At 41.8% G+C, this 14,822-nt stretch overlaps 1 protein-coding gene across 3 annotated transcripts in view; it reads right to left on the minus strand.

Moving 5' to 3' along the window:
• Window positions 1-2,450: 2,450 nt before the first annotated feature.
• The window catches only part of ccdc13 (coiled-coil domain containing 13), a 53,232-nt gene continuing 40,860 nt past the window's right edge, over window positions 2,451-14,822 (minus strand). For all 3 annotated transcript variants that reach the window (XM_055151539.1, XM_055151538.1, XM_055151537.1), the window contains one exon: window positions 2,451-2,943. In XM_055151539.1, the coding sequence (XP_055007514.1) occupies window positions 2,862-2,943 (82 nt within the window). In that variant the 3' untranslated portion in view covers window positions 2,451-2,861. The remainder of the gene's footprint in view (window positions 2,944-14,822) is intronic.

The following is a 14,822-nucleotide window of genomic DNA, read 5'->3' on the forward strand; positions in this document are numbered from 1 at the left end:
TATGGATATGTCATTGCTCTGCCTGGAATCTTCCACAGTATGACATTAAATGGCTCTACCTTATATTTATTCAATTACAGGTGGTTTTATAGCTCAAAAATACCTAGAAAAACAGCCATTCTTGCTGTGAGCAGGGTTGCCTCTCCACATATCTGACCAGTAATTTGGTCTGATTTGGTCTATATAACTGTGAAACTGTGAAACCTTCCAGACAAAGCAATAACGTCTCCATGGAAAAAAATAATTTGACGGACCCTCCACCAGCAAATTTACACAGTGCATCAAGTTGTACACTATACACTATTTAAAGATGCACTATGTAACTTTTCTGGTGGAGTATACCACTGGTATGCAACTTGTTTGTCTTCATGAAGATGTATTTACTTTAGCCAGAATGTTCCACAGTAAGACATTTAACATGCCTATCTTGGGAGCTAATCAATTACAGATGTCTTCTTCACTCAAAAAGACCTGCAACAACACTTAGGCATTATTAAGCCATTAAAATACCTGTATGTAAATAAATAGTGTGAGTGATAAGCTCAATGCCTGTGGAACATTTCTGGCAAACCAATAACATCTCTATGGAGACTTACAGGTTGCAGACTCTACATCTGAAAAGTGACACAGTGCATATTTAATATCAGAATTAATCTAGGAAAATGATCAATTTAGGTAGCTTTAGTTTATTGCTTTAAATTACATCAATTTTAAATATGTTGTTACATATAGTAGCTTTTACATATTTATAGACATGAAGAAAAAAAGCTGTCATCCCAAATGTATTTTTTTCTTCTTAGAAATGATTAACCAGGTTGTTCCACAGATGGTAGAGTCCCATAGAAGGATTTATTTTATTTTTTAGTGAGAAAGAACACGCTTTGAGACTTTGGTGATAAAATGAACCATTTATCTAAGGAATACATAATAGATTTCTTTAGTATTAAAACTAAAACAACCAGTCATTAATAGTTGAGCAAGTTGTAAAGTATATTAAAGGTCCCATGCTGATCTATGTTATCTCTGTTGTTTTGTTTCATTCACACACACCCTGCATATTTAGGCTAAGGACTTCTCTCGAACTGAAACACTTCCAACTTGTGATGTCAGATGTGATAATTAAGGAAGTGTCCCACTGTGTACACCTTCACTAGAATCATTTGGACAGTTTCATCATTGGAATTTCCAATCTCAACTGAACTAAAGGTAAAAGTAGCTGTTGACTTGAAAACTACCACTACATAATATCACAATGTGGAACAGAGCATTTTGAGTTTTGAGATATAGACAGTTATAGAGTAATAATAAAGGATTACTCAAACATGTGTGAATGACACAAAACACAACTCCAGGTCTGTTTTTGAGGAGGTAACAACATTATAACATGGTTTAAAGTTTTGCTTAACAAACAAAATGGGTCTATGTGCATATTGTTTTGTGCAGTAAGTTTTCATGCAGCAGAATGTGTACTGTAGAAATTGGCTGGTGTTCATTAAATTACCAAATATGCTTTAAAATTTGCCCACAAAATAAATACTTATTATGTATTAAAAGAAGCTGTTTATATATTGAAGACAAAACATCTCATAATTATATGTTCAAATTACATGAAGCCTTATGTAAGTGTTTTTTCTAAGCACTTAAGGGACTGCATTACCGGCAGTAAACAGTAGAGGTCAGCACACTCCTTAAAGGTTGTATAGAAGATTTTCCAAGGAAATAGAAATGCAGCGACTGTTTGTCCTTTTTCAAATGTCGCGCTTCGCTCCTCTTCCCCTTCTCTTCTTTTTTCAGCGACGTCAAAAACAGACTTTCTTTTGGGGCGAACTGGTCGTGATTTCTTGTCTGCCATTGCAACAAACTCTGTGCAAACTGAGAGGAAAATACAGTTCCAAAAAGATGCTAAGAACCTCTGTGTTGGTTGAGTAAACAGCGTGCGCCGGCGGCAGGACGAAACATCCAAGCTCCTTGAGTACATCAAGGACAAGGCCCCAACAGATGAGGTTCTCAGAGAATGTCTCAGACAGTGGGGTCCAGAGGAAGAGGTGCTGGAGGGACCATCATGGCAGGACAAACCCCTACATGGGCATCCATACATATATATATATATATATATATATATATATATATATATATATATATATATATATATATATACACACACATACAAATATTTAAATTATATATATATATATATATATATATATATATATATATATATATATATATATATATATATATATATATATATATATATATATATATATATATATATAATTTAAATATATTTAAAATGAAGTAATTGCATTTTTTCACATTTTTAAGATCAACAAGAAGAAATCTGATCTGATGAGGTGCTATAGCACTTTGAGAAGCATATCAAATGTTTATAATGCTTAATAAATATATGATTGCTATTTTACTATTGTATAATTGTTGTTATTGTTTATAAAAATATTTATTTGGACAAAGTGTATTATCTTTTCAGTGGCAGCTCAAGGTATTCTTCCAATCTAGACCCTCATTTCCTATCATAAACTATCACCTCTACAATATTCATTCACTTTATCATTGAATTTTTTAGACTGCTGTTATTAAATATATGTTTTTATGCACATATCTACCAGTTCTCATGTCATGCAATTGTGATTCATCTTCAAATGTGCAATTGTTTTAACAGGCAAAGAAAGAAACCCAAGCAAGTCATGTGCATCAAACCTGTTTTGAGGGACACAAAAAAGTCACCCCTCCAAAACATAAACAAATAAAAAAATAATAACATGGGAAAAATTGCTTGACATTCTCCCATCATCCTGTCAGTGAGGGTTGGCATACATAGTACTGCACAAGCTGCAGGCGTCTCACTCTGGGTCTAATTTGATCTCCTCCACTGTCCCGCTGTGCTTCAGTCCGGCCTCCTCCGCAGCCCTCATCTCCGCCTCTCTGAGAAGCCCAAACACATGTCAGAGTTAAAAAACACTTAAAACACAGCCAGAGGTCCTCGCATAGGCATACAGGGAGCCAGATTGGACTTGTCAAAACGCCTGGGAGATAACACAGGGCTGTTCCGTATCCAAAATAGACCACTTTTTTTATTAACTTGTGCGTGTGGCTTTTTGGGGGGGATAGAGAAAGAGAGAGAGAGAAAGAGAGGCTATTCTGGTGGTATGGGTTTATTTAGTTTTTTCAGTGGGTTGGTTTTATGGGTGGTTTTATTTCCTATTCAGAAGTAAAAGTTCATGTTGCTGGAGTCCTATTATGAATGCATATAGCTAGGGCTGAATGATACAGTGATAAAAATTGAATTGTGAGCTCATCCTTGTGACAATCTGCTTTTTGCTATATCATGATTCACACATTTTCTCTTGAATGCAGCTCTAAGCTCAAACAGGCACTTTCCCCCACACACTCTTATAGCTCAGCTCCAGCAATGCTGTGAGTGACCGGTGGGTTTAACAAATTACAATGACATCTTGTAACAATTCACCTGTTCTTGATGAATGAAAACCTACAACGCAAATCTAAGGACAGGATCTACTTTCGGCCTATCCAGCTTTTATATATAAAAGCTTTTACAGTCGTGCACAAAATAGTTGGTACCCCTCTGGCAATGAAAGAAAAATCAACGATCATCACTGAAATAACTTGAAACTGATAAAATCAATAATAGATAAAAGTTTACAGAAAATTGCTCAATGAAAATCAAACATTGCTTTCCACCTGTGGTTCAACAGAATCATTAGAAAAAACTAAATAATGAAACTGGTCTGGACAAAAATGATGGTACACTCAATTAATATTTTGTTGCACAAGTTTTGAGGCAAACTCTGCAAGCAGATGATTTCAGTCACTGTCAGTGAGACTTCTGCACTGGTCAACTGGTATTTTGACCCATTTCTCATGAGCAAACTGTTCTTGTTGTCTCAGGTTTGAAGGGTTCCTTCTCCAGACGCATGTTTCAGCTCCTTTCACAGATGTTCAAGAGAACTGAGATCTAGGCTCACACTTCAGAACAGTTCAATATTTTGTTCTTAGCCATTCTTGTGTGTTTTTGCTGTGTGTTTTGGCTCATTATCCTGTTGGAAGACCCATGACCTATGACTGAGACCAAGCTTTCTGACACGAGGCAACACCTTTTGTTCCAAAATACCTTGATAGTTGCAGCCACATCCAAGGAGGTTGGCTACAGTCCTGTGGAATTTAAACTTCTGAAGAACATGTGCAACTGTAATCACAGGAACATCAAGCTGCTTAGAGATGGTCTTACGGTCTTTATCTTTAACCTGCTTGTCTATCATTTTCTTTCGTGTCTCCTGACACAGTTCTTCACTTTCTCTGGTCCATGTTCAGTGTTATCTTCATCATGTCTCCAAACAATAACACATGTCGCCCTTTAAACAGACAGACTAACTGAGGACAAGTTTGAAGACACCTGTGATGCAGATTAGAGACACACTGAATTTTAACATGTCCCTATTGTTCAGTTACTTACAATCTTTTCTAGGGGAACCACCATTTTTTTCCAGGTCAGTTTCATTGTTTTTTTTTTTTGTTTTTGTTTTTTTTAATAATTCTGTAAAACAACAATTCAAAAACAGTGTCTGATTTACATTGATTATTTGCTTTTCTCAGTTGACAGGCCGAAAGCACTTTATTTTGCATATATAAATATATATATATATATATATATATATATATATATATATATATATATATATATATATATAACCCCGATGCCAGTTACAGAGGCAAAGTGAAGTACCATCTGAAAGTCTCCTAGACGATGTGAATGCAGCACTGAGAGCGATCCCTACCACAACAATCACTGAAACCAATGAGCTGATATACACTTCAGCAGCAGTGATCCTAGATGTGTTGGGCTATAAGAGCAACCATGGGAGCCATGCAATACAATACCCACCATGGAAAAGACGGTTAGAGGCTAAAATCAAGGAGGTGCGGAGAGAAGTGAGCCAACTGTCAGAGGCCCAGAAAGGTGCAATGAAAAAGCAAGTGCCCAAGAGGTACAACCAGTTGCCCATACCTGAAGCACTCGAAACTGCCAAACAAAGGCTCCAAGCCTTGGCCAGCCTCCTAAAGAGGTACACACGAGATAACGAGGCCAGACGAATAAACCGGCTGTTCGCAACACAACCGGCGAAAGTGTACGCTCAGTGGCAGGGTAATAACACCAGAGCAGACCCACCAAGGCTGGAGACTGAGAGAGGTACTGGAAAGGCATATGGGAGAGGGAGGCATCACATAACACCGATGCACAGTGGCTGGTGGATCTGAGAGAAGACCACAGCAACCTCCCTGAACAGAATCCAGTCACCATCACAGTGGCAGACATCCAGGGAAGAGTCTCAGGTATGAAAAACCGGGCCCTGACATGATCCATGCGTACTGGCTAAAGAAGCTCACTGCCCTCCACGAGCGCCTGGCAGCACAAATGAACCAGCTGCTAAGGGATGGGACTCACCCTGAATGGTTAACCCAAGGGCGTACGATCCTGATCCTAAAGGATCCCTCAAAGGGTGCAGTCCCATCCAACTATCGGCCAATAACCTGTCTCTCCACAACATGGAAGCTCATGTCAGGCATCATTGCGGCTAAGATAAGTGGGCACATGAATCAATACATGAGCGCAGCACAGAAGGGTATCGGCAAAAACACCAGGGGAGCCAAACACCAACTGCTGATTGACCGAACAGTCGCCCGCGACTGCAGAACCCGTAAGACCAACCTGTGCACTGCCTGGATTGATTACAAGAAAGCCTATGACTCAATGCCACACACATGGATCACTGAGTGCTTGAAGCTGTACAATATCAACAGGACTCTAAGGGCGTTCATTACGAACTCGATGCGGTTGTGGAAAACCACCCTTGAAGCCAAGGGGAAGCCATTTGCACGTGTCCATCAAATGTGGCATATACCAAGGAGACTCACTGTCCCCACTACTGTTCTGCATAGGCCTGAACCCCCTCAGCCAAATAATCGACCGCACTGGCTATGGATACCGACTCAGAAACGGGGCCACCATCAGTCACCTCCTCTACATGGATGACATCAAGCTGTACGCTAAGAGTGAGCGAGACATCGACTCACTGATCCACACCACAAGGATCTACAGTACAGACATTGGGATGTTCATTCGGGCTTGAGAAATGTAGCAGGATGGTGACAAAGAGAGGGAAGGTAGTCCACACAGAGGGGGTGTCACTCCCAGAGGGAACAATAGCAGACGTTGAGGACAGTTACAAGTACCTTGGTATCCCACAAGCAAATGGCAACCTTGAAGAGGCAACAAGGAAAGCGGCTACGGCAAAATACCTGCAAAGAGTGAGGCAAGTCCTTAGAAGCCAGCTCAATGGCAAGAACAAGGTGCAGGCAATCAACAGCTACGCACTGCCAGTGATCAGATACCCTGCAGGGATTGTAAGCTGGCCAAAGGAGGAGATACAGACCACAGATGTTAAGACACGAAAGCTCCTGACCATGCATGGAGGGTTCCATCCCAAATCCAGCACCCTGAGACTGTACGCAGGCCGGAAGGAAGGGGGCCAAGGACTAGTGAGTGTGGGAACCACTGTCCAGGACGAAACATCCAAGCTCCTTGAGTACATCAAGGACAAGGCCCCGGCAGATGAGGTGCTCAGAGAATGTCTCAGACAGTGGGGTCCAGAGGAAGAGGTGCTGGAGGGACCATCATGGCAGGACAAACCCCTACATGGGGTGAACCACCGGAACATAACTGAAGTGGCTGATATCAAGAAATCCTACCAATGGCTTGAGAGGGCTGGTCTGAAGGACACACAGAGGCACTGATCCTGGCTGCTCAGGAGCAGGCCCTGGGCACTCGAGCAATAGAGGCCCAGATCTACCACACCAGACAAGACCCACGGTGTGTAGACTGTGCAAAGAGGCTCCTGAGACAGTCCAGCACATAACTGCAGGGTGTAAGATGCTGGCAGGGAAAGCATACATGGAGCGACATAACCAAGTGGCGGGCATAGTGTACAGAAACATCTGTGCAGAGTACGGGCTGGAAACCCCAGGATCAAGGTGGGAAACACCTCCAAAGGTTGTGGAGAATGACCGAGCCAAGATCCTGTGGGACTTCCAGATACAGACTGACAGAATGGTGATGGCGAACCAACCAGACATAGTGGTGGTGGATAAGAAACAGAGCAGAGCCGTGGTGGTGGACATCGCAATACCAAGCGATGGTAATATCAGGAAAAAGGAACACGAGAAGCTAGAGAAATACCAGGGGCTCAAGGAAGAGCTGGAGAGAGCCTGGAAAGTAAAGGCATCAGTGGTGCCTGTGGTGATCGGAGCACTCGGGGCTGTAACCCCCAAACTGGAACAGTGGCTTCAACAGATACCAGGAAAAACAATGGACATCTCAGTCCAGAAAAGTGCAGTACTGGGAACAGCAAAGATACTGCGCAGAACTCTCAAGCTCCCAGGCCTCTGGTAGAGGACCCGAGCTGAATGAGGGTGAGAGAGACCTACCACCGTGGAAGGTGAGAAACACAAATTTTTATATATATAATATATAATATATATATACAGGTAATTCCTTGCCGAACCCACACAAACGCGCGCCGTATCGCACAATGGACGAGGGTGAAGAGCCAGTAGAACAGAAAGGTGCACAGGAGAAATTATCCCAACGTGAAATATAACAATATTTACAATTTATATATATATATATATATATATATATATATATATAAGGGGTGTCACATTATCGCGTTAATTGCGATTAATTAATTACAGTCATGTAATTTAGCGCGTTATGTTTTTTAATCGCGTTAATCTCATTTTTAATCTCTAACTTTACTGTTTCTGTATGCGAGATGCTTTATTATAAAATCTGTTTTTATGTGTTGTTGGGACAACAACACACACACAAAAAAACACATTTATATTTTTTTTTATTTCGGTAATTCCACTCATTGCCGGAAACCCACACAAAACGCGCGCAGTAAGAGCGATGTGAACGTCATGTTAACGTTGGCGGCGTCAGTCGCACAATGGACGAGGGTGAAGAGCCAGTAGAACAGAGGCAGCAGTGCACAGGTAAAAACGCATTCGTGTCTTGGAAATTATTCTCCCAACGTGAAATATAAAAGAAAATAACAAATATAAAATCGCCTACAACTTAAATGTCACTGGTGAAAACAACCTGCATAGGCTCATTTTGTCTGCACTACTGTCCTATAGTGACCTGCCACATGAGGGGACACGCACACAAAACACACACAAACACACAAACACACACAAACACACAAACACAAACACAAACAAACACACACCTTCATCATCGTCATTAACCTGAGAACGCGCGGACCACGTTTCTTTCCGTAGTTACTGCTCGGACACCGACGTGCTCCCGTGCGCCGCTTACGTTTTCTCGCGTACGCTGCGTAAACCGCGCTTCCTCCTGTGCGCCTCTAAACCAGAACTAACACCAAGACTAAAACCGGGACTAACCCAGTCCAGGACTAAAACAGGACTAAACCAGGACTAAAACCAGGTCTAAACCAGGTCTAAACCAGGACTAAACCAGGACTAAACCAGAACTAAAACCAGAACTAAAACCAGGTCTAAACCAGGTCTAAACCAGGACTAAACCAAGGACTAAACCAGAACTAACACCAGGACTAAAACCAGGACTAACCCATTCCAGGACTAAACTAGGACTAAAGTAGGACTAAAGCAGGTCTAAACCAGGACTAAAACCAGTGATTTCATATATAAAGCATTTCTCTATCAATAATATTTTTAATATGGTTAAGGAAAGACTGGACATTTTATTGTCTTTAAGTAGACAAAAGTTATGATGTTCAGATTTCCTTGTCTTTGCTACTTTTACAGCAAACAGTTTCTTATTCATGGAGACTTGGGCTCAACAGCCAATTTGGAGAGATTTGTTAAACAATAAATGACTTTTATAAAGTCACTTTTTTTGTTCTATATCAGTTTTTGATCTGCCACAAATAATGTAATAATGAATTTAAATGAAAAATACCTCAAGTTGAAAGCTTTTCTCAGCAATTTTTAGGTGAGATTAAAAAGAGATTAATTAGATTAATTAATTACAGATATAATTAATTAATCTCTCAATTTTTTTTAATCGCATGACATATATATATGATGATATATAAATATAAATATAAATATATATATATAATATATATATATATATATATATATATATATATATATATATATATATATATATATACATAAAAATGTGTTTCTCACCTTCCACGGTGGTAGGTCTCTTCACTCATTCAGCTCGGGTGCTCTACCAGAGCCTGGGAGCTTGAGAGTTCTGCGCAGTATCTTTTGCTGTTCCCAGTACTGCACTTTTCTGGACTGAGATGTCCATTTTTTTCCGTATCTGTTGAACCACTCTCCAGTTTGGGGGTTACAGCCCCGAGTGCTCCGATCACCACAGGAACCACTGATGCCTTTACTTTCCAGGCTCTCTCCAGCTCTTCCTTGAGCCCCTGGTATTTCTCTAGCTTCTCGTGTTTCCTTTTTCCTGATATTACCATTCACTTGGTATTGCGATGTCCACACCACGGCTCTGCTCTGTTTCTTATCCACCACCACTATGTCTGGTTGGTTCGCCATCACCATTCTGTCAGTCTGTATCTGAAAGTCCCACAATCTTAGCTCGGTCATTCTCCACAACCTTTGAGTGTTTCCCACCTTGATCTGGGTTTCCAGCCCGTACTCTGCACAGATGTTTCTGTACACTATGCCGCCACTTGGTTATGTCGCTCCATGTTTGCTTTCTGCCAGCATCTTACACCCTGCAGTTATGTNGAAAATAACAAATATAAAATCGCCTACAACTTAATGTCACTGGTGAAAAACCTGCATAGGCATTTTGTCTGCACTACTGTCCTATAGTGACCTGCCACATGAGGGGACACGCACCACAAACACACACAACACACAAACACACAAACACACAAACACAAACACAAACAAACACACACCTTCATCATCGTCATTAACCTGAGAACGCGCGGACCACGTTTTTTCCGTAGTTACTGCTCGGACACCGACGTGCTCCCGTGCGCCGCTTACGTTTCTCGCGTACGCTGCGTAAACCGCGCTTCCTCCTGTGGCCTCTAAACCAGAACTAACACCAAGACTAAACCGGGACTAACCCAGTCCAGGACTAAACAGGACTAAACCAGGACTAAAACCAGGTCTAAACCAGGTCTAAACCAGGACTAACCAGGACTAAACCGAACTAAAACCAGAACTAAAACTCCAGGTCTAAACCAGGTCTAAACAGGACTAAACCAAGGACTAAACCAGAACTAACACCAGGACTAAAACCAGGACTAACCCATTCCAGGACTAAACTAGGACTAAAGTAGGACTAAAGCAGGTCTAACAGGCTAAACCAGTGATTTCATATAAAAGCATTTCTCTATCAATATATTTTAATATGGTTAAGGAAGACTGGACATTTTATTGTCTTTAAGTAGACAAATTATGAATGTTCAGATTCCTTGTCTTTGCTACTTTACAGCAAACGTTTCTTATTCATGGAGACTTGGGCTCAACAGCCAATTTGGAGAGATTTGTTAAACAATAAATGACTTTATAAAGTCACTTTTTTTTGTTCTATATCAGTTTTTTGATCTGCCACAATAATGTAATATGAATTTAAATGAAAATACCTCAAGTTGAAGCTTTCTCAGCAATTTTTAGGTGAGATTAAAAAGAGATTAATTAGATTAATTAATTACAGATATAATTAATTAATCTCTCAATTTTTTTAATCGCATGACATATATATATGATGATATATAAATATAAATATAATATATATATATATATATATATATATATATATATACATAAAAATGTGTTTCTCACCTTCCACGGTGGTAGGTCTCTCTCACCCTCATTCAGCTCGGTGCCTACCAGAGGCCTGGGAGCTGAGAGTTCTGCGCAGTATCTTTGCTGTTCCAGTACTGCACTTTTCTGGACTGAGATGTCATTGTTTTTCCCGGTATCTGTTGAAGCCACTCTCCAGTTTGGGGTTACAGCCCCGAGTGCTCCGATCACCACAGGCACCACTGATGCCTTTACTTTCCAGGCTCTCTCCAGCTCTTCCTTGAGCCCCTGGTATTTCTCTAGCTTCTCGTGTTCCTTTTTCCTGATATTACCATCACTTGGTATTGCGATGTCCACTACCACGGCTCTGCTCTGTTTCTTATCCACCACCACTATGTCTGGTTGGTTCGCCATCACCATTCTGTCAGTCTGTATCTGAAAGTCCCACAGGATCTTAGCTCGGTCATTCTCCACAACCTTTGGAGGTTTCCCACCTTGATCCTGGGGTTCCAGCCCGTACTCTGCACAGATGTTTCTGTACACTATGCCCGCCACTTGGGTTATGTCGGCTCCATGTTTGCTTTCCCCTGCCAGCATCTTACACCCTGCAGTTTGTGCTGGACTGTCTCAGGAGCCTCTTTGCACAGTCTACACCGTGGGTCTTGTCTGGTGTGGTAAGATCTGGGCCTCTATTGCTCGAGTACCCAGGGCCTGCTCCTGAGCAGCCAGGATCAGTGCCTCTGTGTGTCCTTCAGACCAGCCCTCTCAAGACATTGGTAGGATTTCTTGATATCAGCCACATCAGTTATGTTCCGGTGGTTCACCCCATGTAGGGGTTTGTCCTGCCATGATGGTCCCTCCAGCACCTCTTCCTCTGGACACCACTGTCTGAGACATTCTCTGAGAACAATTTTGACTTAAAGTTACTTTTATTGAACCAGCTCATTTTTTCTTGATTGGAAATGACACAGGTGTCTCCCAGGAGGAGATAAGATGATGTACAAGAGGCATCATTAAGGCATTGTTATTTACATTTGAATGAAAAATGGCATATCCAGAATTATATATTTTTTATTATATATTCATACCCTTCTCAATAATCAATAGAAAAGCCTTTTTTGGCTATTACAGTATTCCGATGCTTCCTATAATTGCTGACCAGTTTTTTGCATGTCTCCACTGGTATTTTGGCTCAGTCATCTTTAGCTGTGAGCTCCAATGCTTTTCAGATTGGAGGGTCTCCTCTCCATCACCCTGATCTGTAGCTCCCTCCACAGATTCTCAGTTGGATTCAAGTCAGGACTCTGGTTGCGCCACTGCAAAACGGTAATGCTGTTGTCCAATAACCAAAAACAGCTCTTCCCAATGAATCAGGGGAATTAGGAAGTTTTAGAGTATACTGTGCTGTTTAGAATGGTATAAAACTTTGGATTTTTCCATAGACTCTGACAGTTTAAAAAGGTTATGAATAATTTTGGACATGCCACTTTTTGTTCAAATGTAAAAAAAAGCTGAGAAATATTTTTTTCCATAATGATGCCTCTTGTACATTGTCTTATTATCTTCTGGGAGATCCCTGTGTCATTTCCAATCAAGAAAATACTTGCTGGTTGAATAAAAGTAATTTTAAGTCAAAATTAGTCAGGGTATGAATAATTTTGGGCATGACTATATATATATATATATATATATATATATATATATATATATATATATATATATATATGAGATAGATAGATAGATAGATAGTACATATATTAAATGCAATATACATATATGATATATTTTGTTCTCACCCACCTCATTTTGGTGTGTGCACAATAGTAACATACCCAAATGCCATAGCTTATTAAAAAATTAAAAAAATCTTATAACCCACATGCTTGTGTGATGCATCATTTTAAAGCTTAGGCCTTCTAGTTTCTGTAGATACGCTTATGAAGACTGTGAGTGGTGGATAACCTGCAGTAGAGTTATTTAAAAATGTCTAAAAATTATTTTTTTGCTTTGGAAAAAAATTTGAATAAAATGAAGGCCCTAGCTTGGGCATACTTCATGCTAGACATTTGTCACTCACTACACTCACTGTCCAAGTTGTTGGCAACAACTGTGTAGAAGGGTTTTGATGCTGTGAGCCTTTGTGTATACAAAATGACAATTCAGCACAAGAGTGCCAAATTTGTGCCAAAAAAATAAAAAATAAAAATAATAATAATAATAATCCATCAATTTTCTTCCACTTATCAGGGCTGGGTCACGGGGGCAGCAGTCTAAGCAGGGACTCCCAGACTTCCTTTAACCCAGACACGTCCTCCAGCACCTCCTGGGGAACCCCGAGACGTTCCCAGGCCAGCCGAGAGACATAGTCCCTCCAGCATGTCCTGGGTCTTCCCCGGGGCCTCCTCCCGGTGGGACATGCCCGGAACACCTCCCGAGGGAGGCGCCCAGGAGGCATCCGGAACAAATGCCCGAGCCACCTCAACTGGCTCCTCTCGACATGGAGGAGCAGCGGCTCCACTCCAAGCTCCTCCCGTGTGACTGAGCTCCTCACCCTATCTCTAAGGGAGCGCCCAGCCACCCTGCGAAGGAAACTCATTTCGAGTGCTTGTATCCGCGATCTTGTCCTTTCAGTCTTTACCCAGAGCTCATGACCATAGGTAAGGGTAGGAACGAAGATTGACCGGTAAATTGAGAGCTTCGCCTTTCGGCTCGGCTCCGTCTTCATTACAACGGTCCGATACAGCGACCGCATCACTGCAGACGCTGCACCGATCCGCCTGTCAATCTCACTCGTGAACAAGACCCCGAGATACTTGAACTTGATACTGAACTCTCCACCCACCCGGAGAGGGCAAGACACCTTTTTCTGGTCGAGAACCATGGCCTTGGACTTGGAAGAGCTGATTCTCATCCCAGCCACTTCACACTCGGCTGCAAACTGCCCCAGTGCACATTGCAGGTCCTGGTTCGATGGAGCCAACAGGACAACATCATCTGCAAACAGCAGAGATGAGATCCTGTGGTCCCCAAACCGGACCCCCTCCAGCCCCTGACTGTGCCTAGAAATTCTGTCCATAAATACAATGAACAGAACCAGTGACAAAGGGCAGCCCTGGCGGAGTCCAACATGCACCGGGAACAGGTCTTACTGCCGGCAATGTGAACACAGCTCCTGCTCCGGTTATAGAGGGACTGGACAGCCTAACTTAGCAAAGGGCCCCGGACCCCATACTCCCAGAGCACCCCCCACAGGACACCACGAGGGACACGGTCGAATGCCTTCTCCAGATCCACAAAGCACATGTGGACTGGTTGGGCAAACTCCCATGAAACCTCGAGCACCTGATGGAGAGTGTAGAGCTGGTCCAGTGTTCCACGGCCAGGACAAAAACCACACTGCTCCTCCTGAATCTGAGGTTCGACTATCGGCCGGATTCTCCTCTCCAGTCCCTGGCATAGACCTTACCGGGAAGGCTGAGGAGTGTGATTCTCCTGTAGTTGGAACACACCCTCCGGTCCCCCCTCTTATACAGAGGAACCACCACCCCGGTTTGCCAGTCCAGAGGTACTGTCCCCGACCGCCACGTGATGTTGAAGAGGCGTGTCAGCCAAGACAATTATTATAATAATAATAATTATTATAATAATACAAATTCCTCTGAGCTTTAGGTATGTTTTCTCAAGAAAAAAAAAAACTAAAAGAAGCCAAAAATCTCTTCCAAGATAATGTCAGCTCTGCTATCTGTGTGCCTCTGCCTGTACCACTCTTCTTTCTTCCTTTGCGCAAATGAATACACGGCCCCTTTTAGAAAGTGTCTGCAAGTCCCACCCATCATTGGAAAGCTCTGATGATAGGCTAAAACAATATGTCAAGCACTTTCTGGAAGAAAGTGACTGAAGTGATTTGGTGTAAACAACTTAGACCATTCACGCGCAAAACC

The sequence above is a fragment of the Boleophthalmus pectinirostris genome, unplaced genomic scaffold, assembly GCF_026225935.1.
Source record: "Boleophthalmus pectinirostris isolate CB_2022bp ecotype Guang Dong unplaced genomic scaffold, ASM2622593v1 HiC_scaffold_16, whole genome shotgun sequence".
NCBI classification, from domain to species: Eukaryota; Metazoa; Chordata; class Actinopteri; order Gobiiformes; family Gobiidae; genus Boleophthalmus; species Boleophthalmus pectinirostris.